We start from the raw sequence: 21,708 nt of genomic DNA, 5'->3' as shown, positions 1-21,708 counted from the left end.
ATTATCAAAGTTCAGGAAGTTTTGACTTTTAACAACTTTCTTAACCTTCATTTGATAGCAATTAATTTTGCAAGATTTGGCAATCTTTCAAGTTTTTAGAAAGTAAATTTTAAATTTTTAAAATTTAATTTTGGAGTGCACAATTGAAGTGTCACGTGTACAATGGCACCTTTGGGCATTATATTTCTAAGCCGAGTCCCTTATTATTTCAGGCCTCAGATCAGTATTTAATATAACTCATATTGAAACAAAGCATAAACACTGTATTTAGACAAACTGCAGAATGTTCTTCTATAGATCATTGTTATTCTTATTGCACAGATGCCACACTGGATTTATTTATATTGGCTGATTGATGGAAAAGAGAATGGAGCAGTTTTTGAAATAAATTTGGCTTAGATTGTATCAAAAGTGGAAATATTTTATTTATTTTAAACAATTGCTGAAAAATGTCTCTTAGGGGACTGATTTACTTTTAATGTTATCTGCTAACTACTGCACAGTTATTTTTTTAAACTCTGCATGCCACGTTTGTTGATACTAACCTGTCTTTTTTATATACATTTGCTATAGGATCCATATCTGAATAGATTTTTCCTGCAGTGCCAGAAAAGAAAGAGAGATTTCTCTCAGCCACCTACCTCAAGTTTTATCATCTCCTGTAAGGTAAGTTAAATAAGAAATTATGTAGGTATTGATTGTGCTAATGGATGAATATTATATATTTTAATTCTCCTTTTGAATTGTGTGCATGTGTTAGCATAATGCTAAATTATACATTGCTAAAGAGTGCAGAGTAGCTGAAAATAAAATTGACTGAACATAAAAATAAACATTAACCCAAAAGCCAGCATGTAAAATTATTTATGAACTCCTATATATCTATGTTCATTATTGATAGTATGGATTTTTAAAATAGAAAAAGTCATTCCCAGAGGTATGCCATAGATCACCAGAAACATGATTTTAAAAACAGAATTTTGATTGCATATTTTTTCATCTTTATTATCTATTTTTTTTCTTTTTGTCATGACTAAGCATTGTTTTTTCTTGGATGATAAATTCTGCATTATATTTGTCAAACTTAATTTCACTGAGGACCGCATCAGGGTTGTATTTGACCTCAGACGGCTGTGGTGGGCGTAGCCATGGTGGGCAAGGCCAGCTCAATATCACTCATGTCAAGGGCATCTGTGTTGGCCTGAGTGCTCTTGCCAGCAAAAATGGGCTCCCAAGCTCCGTTTCTGGCTGCGACGGCTTCCTGCAACCCGCTGCTAGCGAAAAAGCTCAGGAAGGTCACATGCAGCCCTTGCATATGGCCCTCACGAGCTCTGTTTTCATTGGCAGAGGCATTGCAAGCTGGTCCTTTCCTGTTTCCAGGGCGGCCCCACAGGCCAGATCTAAGCACCCCGCAGACCGGATTCAGCCCATGGGCCTTGAGTTTGACATCCCTGTTCTACACAATGTTTACAGTAATTTTAGCATTATTTATATAATCATGATTTAAAAGGTATAATTAATGCCACTGTAGCCATTTCCATACTGAAGAGATCTTCTTGATTGTTTTTTCTATGTTTGCAAAAAGTTCAGTTTTGCAAATGTAGAACTAGACCCAACCATTATGTTACTACCTTATTTTTCAAAGCAAATAACTGATAGTAGTAACTAAACCCCTTAAATGGTCAATTTACCATATGTTGCTGGCTCAAATAGGAAATAATTCCTCTAGCTATTATTCCAAGTATCCTCTTAAAAATTCTATTTCTCTCAGGAGACATTGGTAAACAATTTTTAACCAATATAAGAGATAGAAACAGAAAAGGCCCAAAAACATTTTTATTTTATTTATTGATACATTTGATTTATATGCCTGATTTATATTTTCATTGGGATCTCAAGGCAGCCTATTACACATAATTTTGTCCCCACAGCAATTACAATCTGAGATAAATTCATCCAGACATTTCATGCTCAGTTCTGGACTTGAATCACCTATAATCACCATTAAAGATTATCCAATTTGTGAACATACTTTATAATACAGAAGATTTTGATGTATATTTCTAACAATGTCCAAAAATAGATGCAATCTAGTTTAAATCAACAACGACGTTGCACAACTCTGTAACTGTCTCCATGAACTTATTTAAAATGAAAGTTGAGTTATATGTAACCTGAGTTAAACTGCTTTTACTTTGAAATATATTTGACATCTCCACCAAGTCAGACTTCATTCATGATTAACATTTCTATGTAATTTGTATGACAACAAGATGGAAATGGTTTGCCATTCCCTTATTTTCTACTCAATTTCCCCAATTAGTCTAATCTCCTGGAATTTCCTGGTGATCTCTTAGTCCAGAATCACTAACTCCAGCCAATTTAGCTTTAGCAAGACTTTGCCTAGGCTGGCTCAGTGCTGCCACCTGGGGTACCCTGATTTAAATGAATTTATAACAGTCATGGAAGTTTACAACATCATTCTCTGTTCATGCTTGATTTCTTAATCAGAATTTACTTAAAATTGAAAAGATCCATGTCGTTGTGAATTTTCTTCCTGTGATTCTGAACCAGCTGTTCTGGGTTCTTATACAAAACAAAGAGGATGAGGTAACAACTGCTGTGACCAGGTATTTGCTGTTCTACTTTCTGTTCGTTGTCATTAGTTTGCTTTATGAAACAGTTATTGAAATCTATTTAATTGTGGCCAAACCATCTTAACCTTAAGTGTTTGTTTCAAAAAATAACAATAAAAAAATATTCAACAGATTATGCACTTCTCTTTTGTCTTCAATAACTTCAAGACCACTTAACATATGTTAAAGAAAAGTTAATTCTAGAGAATTTTATGGAACTCTGGTTGAAGCAGCAAAGGAGTCTCTCTCTCTCTCTCTCTCTCTCTCTCTGTGTGTGTGTGTGTGTGTGTGACTTTAAGTTGGTCTCCTGGCATCTCCCTGGGCAAGTCTGTGCAATTTCCTTGGAAGCATTTTTAGAACTGGTTTATTATTTCTAGGGTTGAGGGAGAGTGGCCGGGACAAAGAAACTCAGCAAGTATCTGTGCCTAAATCAAGATTAGAACACCTAATGTGGATTTCCCAGTCCTACACTTGAAGCTTAACCATTAGATTACTCTGGCTAGAGAACAACATATGCAATGCATAATTCAACACCCAAGAAAGGAGGACAAATCCCTAGAACTCAAGGCTTTTGCACATTATTTAGAAACACTCTGTGTGTTTAGACTGTAAAATAGGGCCATTTTTATAATAATAATAGTAATAATAATAATAATAATAATAATAATAATAATAATAATAATAATAATAATATAATTACTGAAATAAATAGACTTACTTACATTTAGTTGCATTACTTGTGAAATGAAACTGCCATCTTCTTTATCACATTGTACTTTTAATTTACAGGGTCTTTGCTGATATTGTGGCCAAGTTCCATGAAGAAAAATTAGATCACTATATTCAATCATATGTAAAGGTAAGAATATTTAACCTGTTCTTATCTCTTTATAAAATTTCAGATTTATGCCAGAATTTATTTTTTAAAGCCATCTTGGCAAAGCATCATGTGTTAACTGCCTCTGTAAACTACCCATGGTAATTTATCAGTTGATTCTCTTACAAGAGTTTGCATGAGGCAATACAATATACAGTGAATATAAACAGTAGTTTGTAATAAAGAGAGCATTGTTGGAAATTTTTCTGTGTGCTTTCAAATAGCTTGTGCATAATATTTTTTAGCCTTTTTATTATTTTCTCAAGAACTTTTTTATTGTCTAAATTGCAGTGGTTTTGTACCTGTTCATGGTATGTGGAACATTTTTAATCTTCCAGCATGATATTTTGCACATATTTGTGAATTGGCACTGCTTGTTCTGTTTCTTTCCATTCAGTTTTCATTTTAAATCCTTCATTGTACTGAATGAATGTGTACTAAGATTAGTTATAGATACGTTAAAGGAATATCCTTGTATGCAGTATCACTAAAAATGCCTTTTGAACTAGTAAAGTGCTAAAAAGCTACTAAAATATTTGGCACACTTTGCACAGTGAAAGAAATTAAGCAAAGCTGTTGATTTTAAGGAAGAAAAACACAAAGCAGATTAAGACAATGTCTTTGTTTTGTAAAATCAGATTAAAAAATAAACTCATCAATATTTTTAAATTAATTAGTTATCATTGGGTATGATATTAAAAGGGAAAATGAGGAAGTTATTGATATCCACAATTTCAGAGTTGCATTTAATTTATGTTTAAAATAGGGACGTGGTGACTCATTGGCTTGTCAAACAGAAAGGTTGGCAGTTCGGCGGTTCGAATCCCTAGCACCGTGTAACAGAGTGAGCTCCCGTTACTTGTCCCAGCTTCTGCCAACCTAGCAGTTTGAAAGCATGTAAAAATGCAAGTAGAAAAATAGGGACCACTTTGGTGGGAAAGTAACAGCGTTCTGTGCACCTTCGGCATTTAGTCATGCCGGCCACATGACCACGGAGACGCTGGCTCTTCAGCTTTGTAACAGAGATGAGCACCATCCTCTAGAGCAGGAAACAACTACCACGTATGTGCGAGGGGAACTTTTACCTTTAAAATAGATTTTAACAATTATTGAAATTATTTCAATTTATACAAGCTCAAATGTTTGCTAACGTTTTTTGATGTCAAAATACTGATGCAACCATTTTTATACTTCAAACTCTGATCCTGAATAACTCCCAATTTTTAAAGCAGATTTTGCATTTGTATAGGGATACTGGAGTTATGATAGGAATAGGGAATTTCTGCTGTGATTTATACAGCTGGATATACAGATAGAATTCGTAATGGATGGAATGCATTGAATCTCTCTCTTTGTGATTGAAAGAGCTACATGTAATTTTCCTTCTAACATTATGTATCCTGTGGCTTACCAATAATTACAAATAGACATGACAAGAAGCAATCATTTTAAACTATGGAGTGACAGATTCAGTTTAAATAGGGACACTTAATAGAGAATAAAGATAAGATTAACAATGAAAATTAAATATATGAGTATTTTCTGTTCTGGCATTTTAATTTTTTTATCAAAATTACACATAGTACTTTGGTTTTTTTACTTACAAAAAAGAAATAGAGATTTTATCTGTTGCCTGAAAATTGGACTTTCAGATCTATTTGTGTAGAAGTATAGAGTCAAATAGGATGTTTCCATATATAATCTCTTATACATAATTACAGTAATTTAACTCAGGTACTGTTGAGCTTCTTGTACACTTATTCATACTATAAGTTAATTTGCTTAACAAATAAAATATTATGGAGAATTGAGGAATAATATCAGTAATGACATGAACGAATCAGAGATGCATGTACATGGCTCCAGATTCATTGCTCAATTAATTTCTGCTTCATTACTTTAAGTGAATGTGTGAAATGCCTTCATTTAAATACAGTGTTTCAGAAGATGTCGCTAGATGTTCTAGCTGTACTATATAACCTGTTTGATCCCTGCAATTCATCATCTGATAATGCTCCATTTTAGCCATTAGCATATGTATGTCACTTTACAATTATGAGAACTTCATTTAAAATATGTAAGAATTATAACAGATTTATAATAATATGATTTTGAGAATTATTCTGAATACTTGTTTTGAAATTTACTGAATTTCACATTAGTAAAATATCACAAATCTGGTAAGATACTGACTGTCCACACATAATTTTTCCATTAGAGTTTTATTGTATAGCTTTTTCTAGAATCATTGTTGTACCAAAGTAGCAAAAATGAAGTTGAGTTTTTCATGCTTTCCTTGGGGACTGCTATGAAGATGCTGTAGATTGCTAGTGGAGAAATGGACATATATAAGTCAACATGAATGCTAATTATCAGAACATATATACGGGGTGGGATTCAAATTTTTTAACAACCGGTTCTGTGGGTGTGGCTTAGTTGGTGGGCATGGCTTGGTGGTCATGTGACTGGGTGGACATGGCTTGGTGGTCATGTTATTTGCTGGGCATGGCCAACTCAATATCACTCACATCGAGGCAAGCATCTCCTCCCCTGGCCTCTCATGACTGTGGGGGTGCTGCAACAGTTGTTTGAGAAATGGTCATAAGTCTCTTTTTTCAGTGCCATTGTAACTTTGAATGGTCACTCCACACAAGCAAAGTACCAACAAAGGAGGCAAAAAAAAACTCCAGAGAAGTTCCAGAGACAGGAAGTCTAGTCCTGCCAAGAATGTAATAAGGGTTAACGGAGAGGCAGTTTCTGTAAGCAACACCAGAATGTTTCCTTCCTGCCTTCCTTACAGGATTAGGCTAGTAATTTCTTCTAACAACTGGTTCTCCGAACTGCTTAGAATGTTAACAACCGATTCTAGCGAATAGGTGCGAACTAGTAGAATCCCACCCCTGCATATATCCTTTTTCATTTTCTACAATCTAAGTGTCATAACATAAATTGAATTTATAATAAACTGAATGGCTACATTTTTATTGCAATAAAACAACTTCTATTGTGCTTTTTGCATAATGAAATTCCAATCATATTATATTTAGAAATAAGTCTCCCAAAATTCAATAGGCCTTCTCCCAAACAACTGCCTATAACTTCAAAATGTTAATTTTTTTGTTGTATTTTAACATGTCATTTTGCATGTATGTATATGCAAAATGCCTCTCAGGAAGAAACTTAGTAACAATTTAATGACCTTAAATTGTAATCACTGCAGCTTTTAAAATTTTTGTAACTGAACAATTACAGTAGAGAACTATGATATAGCAAAAAAAATTTTTAAAGACAATTAGAGCCGCAATGGTGCAGTGGTTAGAATGCAGTACCTCAGGCTACTTCTACTGATCACCGACTGCCAGCAGTTTGGCAAAAAAATTTTTAAAGACAATTACCATTCATAAGAGCCGCGGTTGTGCAGTTTGGCAGATCAAATCTCACCAAGGTCAAGGTTGACTCAGCCTTCCATACTTCCATTGTTGGGGGCAATATGCTGACTTTGTAAACTGCTTAGACAGATGTAAAACACTGTGAAGCGGTATATAAGTCTAAGTGCTATTGTTATTCATGAGAGAGATGAAAAATTTAAATGATAACCATCCTGAAATTAAACAGTATTCTGAAGAATGTTAATATTTACTATTATTTTCTTGAATCTCATTTATTTCAGAAGTTACAAAGTATAGTATAACACAGTTGAAGTATCTTAACATGTTTAGATTAATGAATACTGATGATGAATTTGAGCTGCTTTGGTAAAACCTCTCAATTTTAGCCATCATGCTCTCTCTATACTCAAATAATAGCCAGATATATTATTAGAGTAAATGTGTTTGAACACTTCAGATGTTGTAGTAGTGATAGTAGTAATGTACTCTAGATTAAATTTGAGGTCCCAGAAAAATAAAGAATGCTGCTGGATTCAAATCTACTTTTCTGCTCTTCCAAGTAAAGCATGATCCTGTAATTCTGCATGATGGCATCACGTCATGTGTTGAATGTCTCTAGTCACCATGAATGAGACAGAAGTAGAAACCTTGCATTAGTTGTAGCATAAAATTTCATTCAAAACATTTTTCTCTGTATCTTTCTTAAGATGACATAAGATTAATGCTACTTCAAAATATATGTAGCACATATACAAGTCCCTTTCCTAGCAGCATTATTTGGGGGGTAATGCTGATGAAAATCCAAACATGTTGTGGACAATGCTCTACACATGTAAACAAACTAAAGTGTGTGATTGCTTAACTAGCTGTCACTAAATGTATTCTCTTATTAATACATTCAGAACAGCATTGATCAAGTGATTGTTTTGCTTAGTCATCCTACATTCAAGAATAAGACTAAATGTCACCACATTTCATACATTTCCAGATTGGCTGATGTTTAGAGCAAAGAATGGTGCATGTGCAAGATAACTGCAGATGCTAATACTTCCATGCTGGCAGGAATAATGTTTCAATATTTATATGTATTTTTTCCCACATCCCACGATGTATTCAGCCTCATTAGGAAAGTGTTGAATGTGTTATTAAAAAAATAAGTAAATAAGCAAACACAAAAATAATGTCAAAGAAACTTTCCCATGATAGTTTGAACCTATCAAATATAATGATCACAGTAATAAACTTTAATATAAAAATGGAATAGGAATTGTGCCTATACAGCAGTGTTAAGAGGCTGGGAAATTCTGGGAGTTGAAATCCATTCATTATAAAATGCCAAGGTTGAGAAACATTGCTGTGCAGTTGTTATCATCTTGCAAAGCATTTGTTGACAGGTTAGAGTATTTATTGCCTGAGATATGTATTTTTGATTTTGATATAGACCATACCTATCCGCATAATGTAAAATGTTTATAACACGATTTCATATATATTTAATCAGAGATATATCTCACTGAGTTCAGAAAGATTTATTTTCAGGCAAGTGATGCAGACTTGGGCATGAGTTCATTATCCTTAAAGGGATGTATTTCTGAATGGTCAAGGAGAAAATTATGGTACAAAGTATAGTTTCTTAGCTTCGTTACATTCAAATCAATAGAAGGCTAGATGCAAAAGACTAATAGTCTTGTACCATAAATATTTTCCAAGCATTGACCATATAACTGTCAGGTACTATATGATGCAAATTGTTCGTGTTGCATAGTCAATGAGACCTAATGTTCTAACCATTAACATTTTTTCCTGCATTTTATATTATACTTTTAGTATGTATTCAAAACTAAGACATTTGAAGAACAGACTGTTCATGAAGAACTGGCCAAGAATATAACTAATCTTTTGCAATCAAATGATCAAAGGACTGTGAAGCTTGTTCTAAAGGTGAAATTTATTCTTATTCATGAGCTAAAATGTCAGGGAAGCTTTTATAAGTTATTGATTTCCTCGCTTTTGTTCCTATGAGTTAGGTTTTGACTCCTGGTGACTGCCTGGACTAGTCTTTGGAGTTTTCCAGGCATTTTTTTTGGGGGGGGGGGGGGATGAGGGGCAGTAGTTTGTCAATGCTTCATTTCCAGGGCTGAGAGAAAATGACTGGCCGAAGGTCAGTTAGCTGGGTTGTGCTTCAGATACTATTAAAACTCACAGCCTCCTGCTTTCTAACTTATTCACCAGATCAAACTGACTGTTTTGCTATATGTTCTTATTTTATGATGTAGTTGGGGAAAGAATTGCTTAGTGTGCAGAGAGTCTATTCAGAAGTGACTCAGGCTCCATAGATTCAGTTCTCTCTTTTCTAATCTTATTCCTTCCAAATATTTAGGAAATACAGCTCTAGCAAATTTTAGCCACTTTGGTTAGGTTTTATGGAAACGGTAGTCTCAGCATATATGGAAAAGCCCACTTTTGGGAAGCTTTTTTGTAAAGAAAAAATAAAACTGCAAAGTATAGGTGTATTAATACCAAAGAAAAATAATATATATTTATTTATTTTTAGCACTCCTGGTTCTTTTTTGCAATTATATTAAAATCAATGGCACAGCATTTGGTTTATACAAAGAGAGTACAGGTAAGACTATGCTATTATGTACTACATAATAAATGTTTTCAGTATTTAAACATGTTCTTATTTAAGAATATTTTACTGAACTAAGTTTTATCATATTCTTTAATGAGTGCAATACTTTAGTGTATGTATGCTTTTCATATACATTGACTTTAGACTGTACTATCTTTAGTTGTTATTATATTATATACACAGTAAAGTGTCTGAATTGTAGTGGTGTACAAATTTATATAGGCATCTTAAATGTTGCTGTAAGGTAAAAAGATAGCAAGCCTTTTAATTCAGTATTAATTAGAAACTGTCAATATGATATAATGGGTATGGTAGTATTAAAATAATTTTCCTGGATCCCTTTTTCCAAGCCAGGAGAATGCGGGCAAATAAGACACAAGGTATGCTGTTGGTAGAAAGGAAGTTGATCTATTTATTTCCCAACAACAAAAGGGTTTGTTCTTGGGGCTAGTTACAGAGAAAAATGGGATTCCGTGACTTTTTATAGGGGAACTGGACTTGGGGAACATGGGTTACATATGTGCTGGTTCTAGTGGGGTTGGATGAGTTGGATTGTTGGATTACCTACAGACTGGTTCTCGCGTGTGCTTCTGTCAATAGGTCAATCTTAATTGTCTTTCCTGGTGTCTGTTGGTTTTCCTTTTGTTGTGTAGATGGGGTAGATAGGGATCCAGCCTATTTGTTGGTGTGAGGAAGTGTGACTGATCAGGTTTTTGGTTTTGGTACTTGTTTTGCTCTTGTCAGTTGATAGCTTAGCAGAGGTGTAGTATAACAATCTATTGTTAAAACATATCTCCCATAGTTTCCAATCTCGATAGATCATGGATTTTGTGTTAATGGTTAAGGGATAACAGGGACAGTGAGAGAGTTAACATTTGGAATAGAGAATCACCTACAATTATTAGTGATTATTAAAATAAAATGCTTTTCTCAATAGACTAGGAATGAAGAGATCCAGGTTCAGTACTCAGAGAAATAAAAAATATCAACATGCTCTGGACCAGCATGGTAGACTATGGTCCATAATCTTCATTGGGTAGGATTATTTTGACAGATGGTGCATTTATATATAATCAGTTGCATATATAACCAACTATTAACCATGAAATCAACTTCAGTTTTTCATTTAAAGAAAGAATATCAATCCTCAATCCTTCTATTTCAGGGAACAAGTCTGTCCCTAACTTTTTGCTAAATATTGCTTCTCTTGATGGTTTGGTGAATGGTGAAGAGATCTTTACATGTGATGATATTTTTGGGTTCTCTTCCAAGTGCTTTTTATTTTAAAAAAAAATCCTGACAAAGCTATATTCTTAAGTACTTGACTTACTGATGAGAATTTACAAAATTGTCTTTAGTATATATGATGACTGCCAAGTTACCCTTCTTAGATATTCATGAAATTATTGATTGTCCCAGTCAAAGACTGATAAGTAGACTTCTGGGGGAAAAACCTGCAACGTGTAGATACAAATACAGTTATTTCTCACCATACAATGGCACTAAGTGATGTAGTCATAAAGCACAACTGCATCATTTAGTGATAGCAATCCCTGCAGTCCCAGCTGCTGTTGTTAACTAAATTCCATTCTCATTAGATGAGGCAGCTTCTTGCCAGCTTCCCACAACCAAAGTCAAGGAGGAAGCTGCAAGTCACAGCCAAGCAGGTAAAAGTGGCTGCAGCTGGATGGTGGAGGAAGCACAGAGTATGGGGAAAGTGTAGAAGGGTGAGGCATGAGGTGAAGGGGTGCTCTAGGGTTATGATATTGAGGGGTGTAAGAATGCAATACATGTTGGGAAGGGTGTTCATGACAATAATGACATGAAGGGTGCATGAAATGTGTGAGTGGCTAATATGGTGCAAACACAGAAAGGGTGTGGGAGGATATATGGGTGGGCAACACTTTCTGCAGCTGGTGATTATTAATAATGCTTCTGTAGTTATATCAATGCAATTTATCTGGACAAGAAATCTGTTCTGAACATTATTGAATCTAAAGATCTAAAAATAAAATTTAGACCAACTGCTTATGGGACTGCCTAATTCATACAATCTGTGCAGCACTTTAAGTCACCAATTAATCATTTCCACAGTGATTTGGCTTTCCTCATGATATAGCCATGAAAGAAATTGCCACTGGAATTGAAATAAGTGATCCTCTGGGTCAGTGGTGGGATTAAAAAATTTTTACTACCAGTTCTGTGGGCGTGGCTTGGTGGCCGTGGCAGGGGAAGGATACTGTAAAATCTCCAGTCAGAGGTGGTATTTGCCAGTTCTCCAAACTACTCAAAATTTCCGCTACCAGTTCTCCAGCACTGGTCAGAAACTGCTGAATACCACCTCTGCTCTGGCTACAAATTAAAACATTTCTCAAATCGGATTTATTTTCCTACATCTTGTTTTAACAATAGCATTTTAATTGAGGCTTAGTTGCACCCTCTTTGTAATCATCCAGTTCCATTAAGGCATTAAGTGTCAAAAACATTTTCTGAATAAATAAATACCATCATTAAACTGTACATCAGAATGATGCCTGTTATCATTTAGTCAGAAGCAATTCCAGTAACTCCCCCAATTTTGTTGTGTGGCGAGGGGAAGGAAACATTTTGGAATATTGAGTGTTGTCTAGATCAGTTTCTTATTTTGAAGAAGCCATTTGCTGTCCCACCAGATTCCTCGTGCTCAGAGGTTTCCAGAATCATACAAAACTAAACTAGATAAACTTGTAATGAACATATCAGATCATGTTATTTGGAAACACGTAGAAGCTTTTGAAGAGACAAAAAATGCAAGTCACAGCGTTGGCAGGTTTCTGAAGGTAAGTTGTATTTTGTATAAATAACCATTAACCTATTTGACCCTTGCAGATTCCACAATCCTTGTAATCATTTTCATAGTAAATATTTCTCTTTGCTTTTGGCATAACACAAAACATTAATTATGTGCTTCTTCTACACTGATGAAGACTGGGCATAGTAATGCTGAAAGTTCATAACCAGAGAGTAAAAGAAGAAACATTTGAATACTTGTCACCAAAAAAGAATATACAGTAATCACACTCTCTATAATAAAGAAGATAACTCTTTGTACTGTAGCACTGTTAATTAATAAAGGATTGCCATTCAGTTTTTAGATTTGCAGAAGGGCAAACTTCATTTAATAGCCAAAAATTCAAGAAATACAAACAAATCCTATTTGTTCTATTCTTGACAAATAGGATCTGTTTCATTTGAACATATTTACATTTTCAGTAAGTTTTCTAGAGGATGTACTTTATACTGGTTATTTATTCAAAACAATACAAAATCTTTTAATTTCATATTGCTACTTACATAAATTGATATTTAGATTAATCAGAGAAATATTGAATTGAGTATTTAACATTTGATCTTCATGATTTATTGCCAGTTTGCCAAGATGATATTAATTCCTTATTAACTTTTTTCTGTTAAAAGTCTTTTCTTAGGGAAATAATTATAATCATTTTGATTTTTTTCTCTTAGCAATGTTTCACATTCATGGACCGTGGATTTGTATTTAAATTAATTAATAATTATATAAGCATGTTTGGACCAGGTGATGACAAGGTAAATAAAGTAAATGTATGTTTGCAATTATACCAACTTCTCCTTTTACTTTAGAAATTATCAGAATCAGTAAAAAAAGGGAATAGGTCTTCCAAGAATATTTGTTTCCTTTTGTTGGATAAAAGTTTTATGATCACTTTACAAAGCAGTTAATAGAAAAAAAAATATTTGTAATATGATGCTTCCCCATAATATGTAGTTGATTTTGGTTTGCTATGACCTTACAAAAATAAAAAGCCAGTCTATCCAATCATATGTTTATCAATGAAAACATGGATCTCGTTATTGGAATTTGTTTGTTGCTTGCTCATTCAGCAGTCCTTTAGCAGGGAAATGCATGTGTTTCTTATTCAATCTAATCTAAGCAATTATCTACTGGATTCCCTTTCCCTTTATTAGTTTAGTATTGCTACAATCACCTTTCTCATTTAAAAAAATATTTTTGCTCTTACATGAAAATAATACTTTCACATAAATATAAATAAACATGAACATTCATTATCCTGCATAACTATTATTTCATGTAGTTATGCAGATAGATTAATGAATGTACATGCATGTAATAAAAGAAGATCAATCACCTGATAATCACCTCAAACTTTCAGATTTTATTCCAGTATAAATTTGATTTTCTTCAAGAAGTATGTAACTATGAACACTTCATTCCTCTCTGCCTACCCATGAAATCTGCAAACATTCCAGGTAAGCATTTACGGTCTTATATAATATTTATTATAAGACAAAATAATCTGTATTCAATTTTAAGTATATATACTTAGTAAAAAGCTCATAAAATATTAGGGGTTTTTATTATATAAATACATTTAAGGTCAGCATGCAAATTTCCCATTTTCAATAAAATTGTTTTATTACAATTGAGAGTATGAGTAAGTGTTATTTTAATAACTAAGTTATTATGTTAACTTTTAAAAAAAACAGCAAAAAAATGCATAAATCATGAGTTTAAAAAATGCCTGACAACTTTTTATGGCACTAAAATAAAAGGTATTTTGAAATTGAAAACCTTACATTTGATTATTAAAATTTGACTCTTTCCATCAAATAAATGAGGGACTTTGGATCTAAAAGAGAGACACTTTCTCTGTGGTAGATGCAGTAGTTAACAGAATAACCTTGGAGTCCAACCCCCTTTTCAGGCAGGAAACCCTATACCATTTCAGACAGAGTTTCCAATCTCTTCTTAAAAACTGAAGGTGTTGGAGCACCCACAACTTCTGGAGACAAGCCATTCCACTGATTAATTGTTCTAACTGTTTGCATTGTCTTGGATTTTTATCATCAACTTTCTGCAAATCTATCAAACTGTTTATTTAGGTGGGATTTAATGGTGAGCTGGGCCACTATTTCAGTAACTGGTTACATTACTTCACCTGCTTTACATTTATATTTAATTTGCTTTTGTTTATGGTATAAACCACCAGGAATTGTAGCATGCGAATTCTTGTAATCAGTACAGTCATCACCACTTTTACTTTAGGCCTCTTAAAAATATTTGCAATTTGTTTTTAAGAAGCTTATCTTTATCTTCCTTACGGTTGGGTGAGCAATATTAGACACAAACAACAGCACGGGTTTTATGTGATTTTCTACATGTATAACCCAAATGTTCTTTTCAGTATCTCAACTGATCTTCATTTTTCTTGTTAAGTCATTTATCTTATTTTATGTCATGAGCAGAAAGGAAGGAAGGATGTGAACTTTAAAACTTAATATTGTTTCTGATTTTTCATTCTTAGTTTACTTTGTCCAAGAAACAATACCGTTTTTCCTACACTGCACAAGTCTCTATGCATGGTTCTTCTTCCCCCCCCCCTTTTTTTTTTTGCCACACAGCCCCTTCAGATCCAGTTTAAAGTGTTCCTGATTAAGTCTGCCTAGTCTACTAGTTCTTTGAGGTGCAGCTGATTCCATGCCAACAATTTAATTAATTGTTTAGTTAACAATTAAATTAGTTTACAACATGGATAGAAATGGTCTGTCACTGTCACCATTTATATTTGTATTTGAGATTGTATCTTGAATATTCACTTACAATATGCTTCTTTCTCATTCCAGTCACCTTCTGTGGCCTGGAAGAGTGTCTGTTTTAGACTTTCAATGTTCGCACTGATATGCTTGTAGCAGCTTTCTGCAGTATCATTTGACCCTAGATAGATAAACAGGAAAGGATCGTTTCATGGGTCCTGTTGAATCTTAAATGTTTGCTTTGTCTTTAATACTTTTACACCATCAGTTTCACACAAACCACTGTGCAAAGTCCATAAAAAGATAAAATAACCTATTCCTTTAAAAAAGCTTAGCATCCAATAATTGGAGTTGATCTCAAAGTAGCCAATCCAAAAGCACTATTTCTAATCAGTAATAGTGCTTTTGGATTCACGAAGTGTGAATGGATGAATATGACACCATAAAATTTTACCTTCACAATTAGCATTGGCATTTATTTAAATGTACCTTTTTTTCTTTCTTTCTTTCTTTCTTTCTTTCTTTCTTTCTTTCTTTCTTTCTTTCTTTCTTTCTTTCTTTCTTTCTTTCTTTCTTTCTTTCTTTTTTTCTTTTTCTTTTTCTTTTTCTTTTTCTTTTTCTTTTTTTCTTCCCCTTTTCCATATATTTCTATCACACCATTCAAGATCCAATCACACCATCAGAAGCAACCCAGCAGTTTAATGCATCAGGTAAGCCTAAGTACAATTTGCAGTCTTCGTTATTAAATGTGGCATTATCAAATTCCATTTCTAGCATCTTAAAAATTATCTACTACTCTGCACTGTACCCAAGTTTGAAGTGGAATTATTCTGCCATAACTTTGGCTGTCCAACCCGTTTGGAGTGATAATATACATTGCATTAATTGAAGGACCTCTCAGTGAAGAATAGAAAACTTGTTATTTCTAGATAGCTAAAGTCAGAAGTAAGTTCAATATCTACTTCATCTTGCCAAGTACTAAAGAAAAATTGCTATAATACATCAGGTACAGATTAACAGAAGTTACTACTGATTTATAAGTCAAACTGCAACATTAGCAGACTTAACAGTTAAAACATTGAGTTCTACAAAACTGCAATCGTTTTCCTAATATTTGTTAATTAAATTATTTGAATGCCAATTAATAATATATGTTATACATACATACATACATACATACATACATACATACATACATACATACATACATAGTATTCAGCATTGTTCGGGTATTTTCCCACATCATTATAGTTGTGCTTTTAAAGTTGTAGTGACGTTTCGGCAGAATCTCATCTGCCATCATCAGGCTTCTGTACCATCACACAATACAGAAGCCTGATGATGGCAGATGAGATTCTGCCAAAACGTTGCTACAACTTTAAAAGCACAACTATAATGACGTGGGAAAATACCCAACAAAGCTGAATACCATACATGTAAGTACCCGCGAAAACTTAAGAAAACATATATATATATATATATTCGTAGATTTTCATGGGTACAGGTATGTAGGTCTAGGTGTGTTCGGGTCTTTTCCCATGTAAGATTAAGAGTATCTTGGCGAGGTTTTAGCGAGGTCCCACTCACCATCCTCAGGCTGGTGCTTTCGGCTTTGTGCCAGTGCAAGCCGAAATGTCGCCAAGATACTCTTAATCTTACACGGGAAAAGACCCGAACACACCTGGACCTATACATATATATATATGTATAGGTCCATATATATATATATATACATATGTGGATCTTTGGTTATTCGGGTTTTCTCCCGCGTAAGATTGGAAGTATCTAGGCAACGTTTCAATGAAGTCTCATTCATCATCTTCAGGCTTCTGTCTTCTGCTCTGTGCTTCTCAGAGTGATGTGAGCTTGCAGCTGCTTCTTCCTTTTAACTGCTAGTGGGGGTGTGACTTGATTGGGTGGGGGCTTGGCTGTGTTCTGATTGGGTGGGGGTGTGTTCTCATTGGTTGGGGGTTTGGCTGTGTTCTGATTGGTTGGGGGGTTGGCCATGTTCTGATTGGCTGGAGGTGTATTCTGTTCAGGTGGGGGCTTGGTTGTGCTCAGGTTGGTCTTAGTTACTGGGGGATTTGAGCTGGTGAGCTGTGATCTTGCTGTTTGGCTTCGAGTTCGTGGTCGTGCTGCATCTTCATGGTGGGGGTCAGTTCGCTTCATGTATGGCTCAGAGGGGTTTGAAGTGGGTAGTGGCACCACCACACTTCCACATAAAAAGCAGACTCACACCCACACAGAAGATGAGACATGACCACAGACCAGAAGCCGCACTGCAGCTGCATCACTACCTACTTCAAACCCCTCTGAGCCATACATGAAGCGAACTGACCCCCATTCTGTAGTTGGGGTTTTCTATAGTGGCTAGGGTTTTGGTGCCATTGAAGTCGATGCTATGACCTGTGACTTTCATGTGTTGGACTAGTGAGAAAGTGTGTTCCATCTTTTTTACTGCATTTTTGTGTTCATCTAGGCAGGTGCTTATTCTTCCATTGGTCTGTCCAATGTATGTGGCTGGGCATGATGCACAGGGTACTTTGTATATGCCTTGGTTTTCCAGGTCAATTTTATCTTTGGGGTTACTTAGGATGGCTGCTATTTTTCTGTCTGTTTTATATATATATATATATATATATATATATATATATATATATATATATATATATATATATATGTATGTATGTATGTATGTATGTATGTATGTATGTATGTATATGTATATATGTGTGTGTGTGTGTGTGTGTGTGTATGTATATATATGTTAGTGAAGGATATGTATGACAAGTTTTAAACACACAACTCTCTTGATCCATCTCTTAATCCAGATGTTCCTGAATATATTGTAACAAATGAATTTTGCCGGAAGCATTTTTTAATTGGATTACTTCTTCGAGAAGTTGGATTTGCACTCCAAGAAGACCAGGATATCAGACACATGGCCCTAGCCATGCTCAAAAATCTGATGGCAAAACATTCCTTTGATAATCGATATAGAGATCCGGTATGAATGTTTAACTTTTTGCCTTGATTGAATAAACCAAGGGTCCTCAAACTTGGCAAGTTTAAGACTTGTGGACTTCAATTCCTTCTCCAGTCATGTTAGCTCAGGAATTCTGAGAATTGAAGTCCACAAGTCTTAAACTTGCCAAGTTTGAAGACCTTGGAATAGACCATTCCATTGACTGTACTGAGCCATCTTCTTTTAATGTTTTTTCTGCAGGAGAAGCAGGCAAAAATAGCAAACTTGTATATGCCTCTTTATGGGATGCTTTTGGACAATATGCCAAGGATATATCTGAAAGATATGTTTTTATTCAGTATAAATACATCTAATCAGGTGGGTTCCAGTAATGGGCAATAATAATTTTAGTTTTCATAAAACTATACTGCTGACATTTTTAATTATTCTAGACTAGATTAGTTCAGGTTAATTTATCAGTAAATAGAGTATGATAAAAGCATATTAGTGTAGAGTCACTTAAATTAGCTATATTGCTAGACTTGTTGTCTATGACAGAAAAAAAACATTTAATCTGGATTCAGACTAAAAGCATACCTAAAATCATTGCAATGAATTATTGGGAGAAAGAAAACCCAATTTGAACTTCTTATCACTTACAAGCTTACTAGGTGGCCATAAACAGGTTAGTTTTAGTATCAGCCTCCCATCTGCAACTAAAGTTGTCTCCCTTATTGATTCACTAAAAATCTGCCTTTCCTTAAGTAATATGTTAAGATTACCACCTTAAGGTTGGTTTAGAATTAAGGGAAGGCAAAGGGGGAGGAATATTTTCCTAAAATAATTGTATTGTTTTGGAAAAGAAATGCATTGTTTTGGAAAAGAAATGTATTTACAAATATTAAGATTTCTAAAGTTGACGAATTAGCAGAAATAGATTAATGTGTGGTGCTGGTAGTGATGATGGTGAAGATAACAAATATCCTTGTCATTAGGCTGCAAAAGGCAAAAAATGTGGTTCTATGCTAATGTCAAAGCAGTGGTTATATAACTATAAAATTAGCAATAAGTGGCAGGTTTTGAAAATTGATATAATACACACATTTGTTCTCTGCCTGTCATTGAAATCTAGGGATCTAGAGATGATTTGAGCACCACTGTAGGATTTCAGAGTCAGACAACAATGAAACATGCAAATTCAATAGATACTTCTTTCTCCAAAGATGTTCTTAATTCAATTGCAGGTACGAAACCATTTATATAAAAATAACTTTCTGTTTTGTTCTATTGCAAGTTTCATTATTACCAATTTTTTACATGTAAATTATCTTCTAGTATTTCTTGCAGGAGTGTGATCTGATCTTAGAAGAGAGATCCAAAGCGCTCTAATTTCTTGAAATTTCTTGAGATGTCTGTGGCTGTTATCGGGATACAATTTTTAAAAAAGTTATAACTAGAAAAGAAAACAAAAAGAAAAGAACTGTAATTTCCTTTGAACTAACACAGCAATCATTCACCTATATATAGTTCCTACAGCACTTTTATAATTTGATTTTATTGTCCTTATTAGTTGAAAGAGATTTTCTAATAAATGGCGATATATCGGTATTTTAGATGTGCACACAGATGTATATGTGTGCAAAATCTAACCCAATTTATAGAATACAAATACAGACAATACTCTGCTTAAAAGCAGATTATGTTTCAAAAGTCTGTTGTAAGCTTGTTCGTTTCCAAGTCCACCAAGCATAAAAGAACATGTGCAGAGCATGGATGGTGGCATTGTAAAACTTGACAAGGATGATCTAGGCTCATCTTCCAGAATTGAAACAGTCCATTTTCCACCTTCCTGAAAAAGTGGTTTGTGGACTTTGGATGGTGACAAGAGTGAATATGGTGGAAGTTAGGAGAGGATGAGATGATTGGTTTCTGGTATAATGTATACCTGGATATGTACTGGAAGCTGGACCTTTCCTGCCTTCTCCCAACTTTGGGTATAAACAGATTTGTTTGTATCACAAAAGTTCACCAACTTTATTAGTAGAGTAATGTTTATACTGTATACTGTACAGATGGATTTCAAGATGTCATACTAATTGTACTCAATAAATGTTTCTACTTCTATGGCTTTTGGTCCATCATGTATGAGAATGTGTCTGAAACCATCTATCGCAAAATATGTATCATTGCATTTGTCATTATATGTCTACTCTGTTTCATGCAATCAGCTCATAACCATTCAGCATCTTCATTAAATGATCTGTAGCTTTTCTTAACAGTGTCTAGTCAATGTTACATACTGTTCTTTGGTTTTCATCCTGTTAATTGTTGTGTCCATAAGCATCATTTTAGCACATTCGTTGTGGCTTTTGTTTCCAGCTTTTTCATCAGTAGTTATTCCTGCAGCAAACCGTACTGACTCCAGAGGTTCCCTAGGAAGTCTTGACTCTAATCCAAGTACCAATGAAAAGAACAGTGAAATAAATGAAGCCTGTGAGAAGGTATATATTTCTATGAACTAAGACAGCACAGTACCTCAGATTTTAATGGGAAAAGATGATTCAGAGCACGTGGAGGCATTCATACAGCACTTGATGGCAGCTATCTAATGCAGCTGTCTCTGGTCCACATTATGCTATATTTATTTTATGTTATGTTTGTGGGGTTTTTTATTTATTTATTTGTATTCTACCTTCATTGTTTTTATAAATATTTAAGGGAGCAAGCATATATTCCTTCCCCTTCCTATTTTGCTCACAATAATACTCTGTGAGGAGAGTTAGGTTGAGAGAGAATGACAGAGAAAGTGGCTGGCAGCTGGATTTCATGTCTGAGGCAGGAGATTTCTAGCCTGGTGCCTTATCCACTGGACCAAACTGGTATATTAAACTTAACCACTAGACCAGGGGTGTCAAACTCAAGGCCCAGGGCCCAGATCCAGCCCATGGGGTACTTGGATCTGGCCCACAGGGCTGCCCTAGAAACAGTGAAGAACAACCTGCAGTGCTTCTGCCAGGGAAAACGGCAGAGCTCCGTTTTTAGCTGCCACAGTGTCCTGCAACCCTCTGCCAGTGAAAACAGAACTCGGGAGGGCCACAACCACCTGAGCTCCATTTTCACTGGCAGCGGGTTGCAGGAGGCTGTGGCAGCCAAATGGGCTGTGCAGGAGCCCATTTTTACTAGCAGAACGCTTGGGCCAATATAGGCATTCCCATCATGAATGGTGTCGAGCTGGCCACACCTTCCCTGGCCATGCCTACCTCAGCCCTCTGAAGTCAAATACAACCCTGATGCAGTTGAAATTGAATTTGATACCCTTGTACTAGACCAAACTGGTATAACCAAAGAGAGGTGTGTGTGTGTGTGTGTGTTTGTGTGTGTGTGTTTGTGTGTGTGTGTGTGTGTGTGTGTGTGTGTATCATATTTTGGAGGTAAAATTGATTTATTAAGACTCTTCATGTTTTGCCACAACAGATTGTAAGGCCATTGTCTCTGATTGGATCAGCTCTTCGTTTTGACAAATTAGATCAAGCAGAAACAAGAAGTCTCTTAATGTGTTTTCTTCATATTATGAAAACAGTTTCAGAAGGTAAGTGAACATTAAACTATATCTGTGTCCGCTTTCTTACTTT

General features: G+C 34.8%; 1 protein-coding gene across 9 annotated transcripts in view; it reads left to right on the top strand.

The window, feature by feature from the left end:
• DOCK10 (dedicator of cytokinesis 10) overlaps window positions 1–21,708 on the top strand; it is a 173,842-nt gene that overhangs the window by 120,578 nt on the left and 31,556 nt on the right. For 8 of the 9 annotated variants that reach the window (XM_087965035.1, XM_087965038.1, XM_087965039.1 and 5 more), the window contains exons 23-36: window positions 574–666; window positions 2,512–2,630; window positions 3,426–3,495; window positions 8,730–8,843; window positions 9,457–9,528; window positions 12,210–12,356; window positions 13,042–13,125; window positions 13,731–13,827; window positions 15,777–15,821; window positions 17,943–18,118; window positions 18,338–18,454; window positions 19,209–19,320; window positions 20,456–20,577; window positions 21,551–21,665. In XM_087965035.1, coding sequence (XP_087821161.1) covers window positions 574–666; window positions 2,512–2,630; window positions 3,426–3,495; window positions 8,730–8,843; window positions 9,457–9,528; window positions 12,210–12,356; window positions 13,042–13,125; window positions 13,731–13,827; window positions 15,777–15,821; window positions 17,943–18,118; window positions 18,338–18,454; window positions 19,209–19,320; window positions 20,456–20,577; window positions 21,551–21,665 — 1,483 coding nt within the window. The remainder of the gene's footprint in view (window positions 1–573; window positions 667–2,511; window positions 2,631–3,425; window positions 3,496–8,729; window positions 8,844–9,456; window positions 9,529–12,209; window positions 12,357–13,041; window positions 13,126–13,730; window positions 13,828–15,776; window positions 15,822–17,942; window positions 18,119–18,337; window positions 18,455–19,208; window positions 19,321–20,455; window positions 20,578–21,550; window positions 21,666–21,708) is intronic. The other variant, XM_087965036.1, reaches the window with a different exon arrangement.

The sequence above is a fragment of the Notechis scutatus genome, chromosome 4 (assembly GCF_049901735.1).
Source record: "Notechis scutatus isolate UNSWTSFEM ecotype Mainland chromosome 4, rNotScu1.2, whole genome shotgun sequence".
Taxonomy (NCBI): Eukaryota; Metazoa; Chordata; class Lepidosauria; order Squamata; family Elapidae; genus Notechis; species Notechis scutatus.
This window is presented reverse-complemented; position numbering and strand designations above follow the sequence as displayed.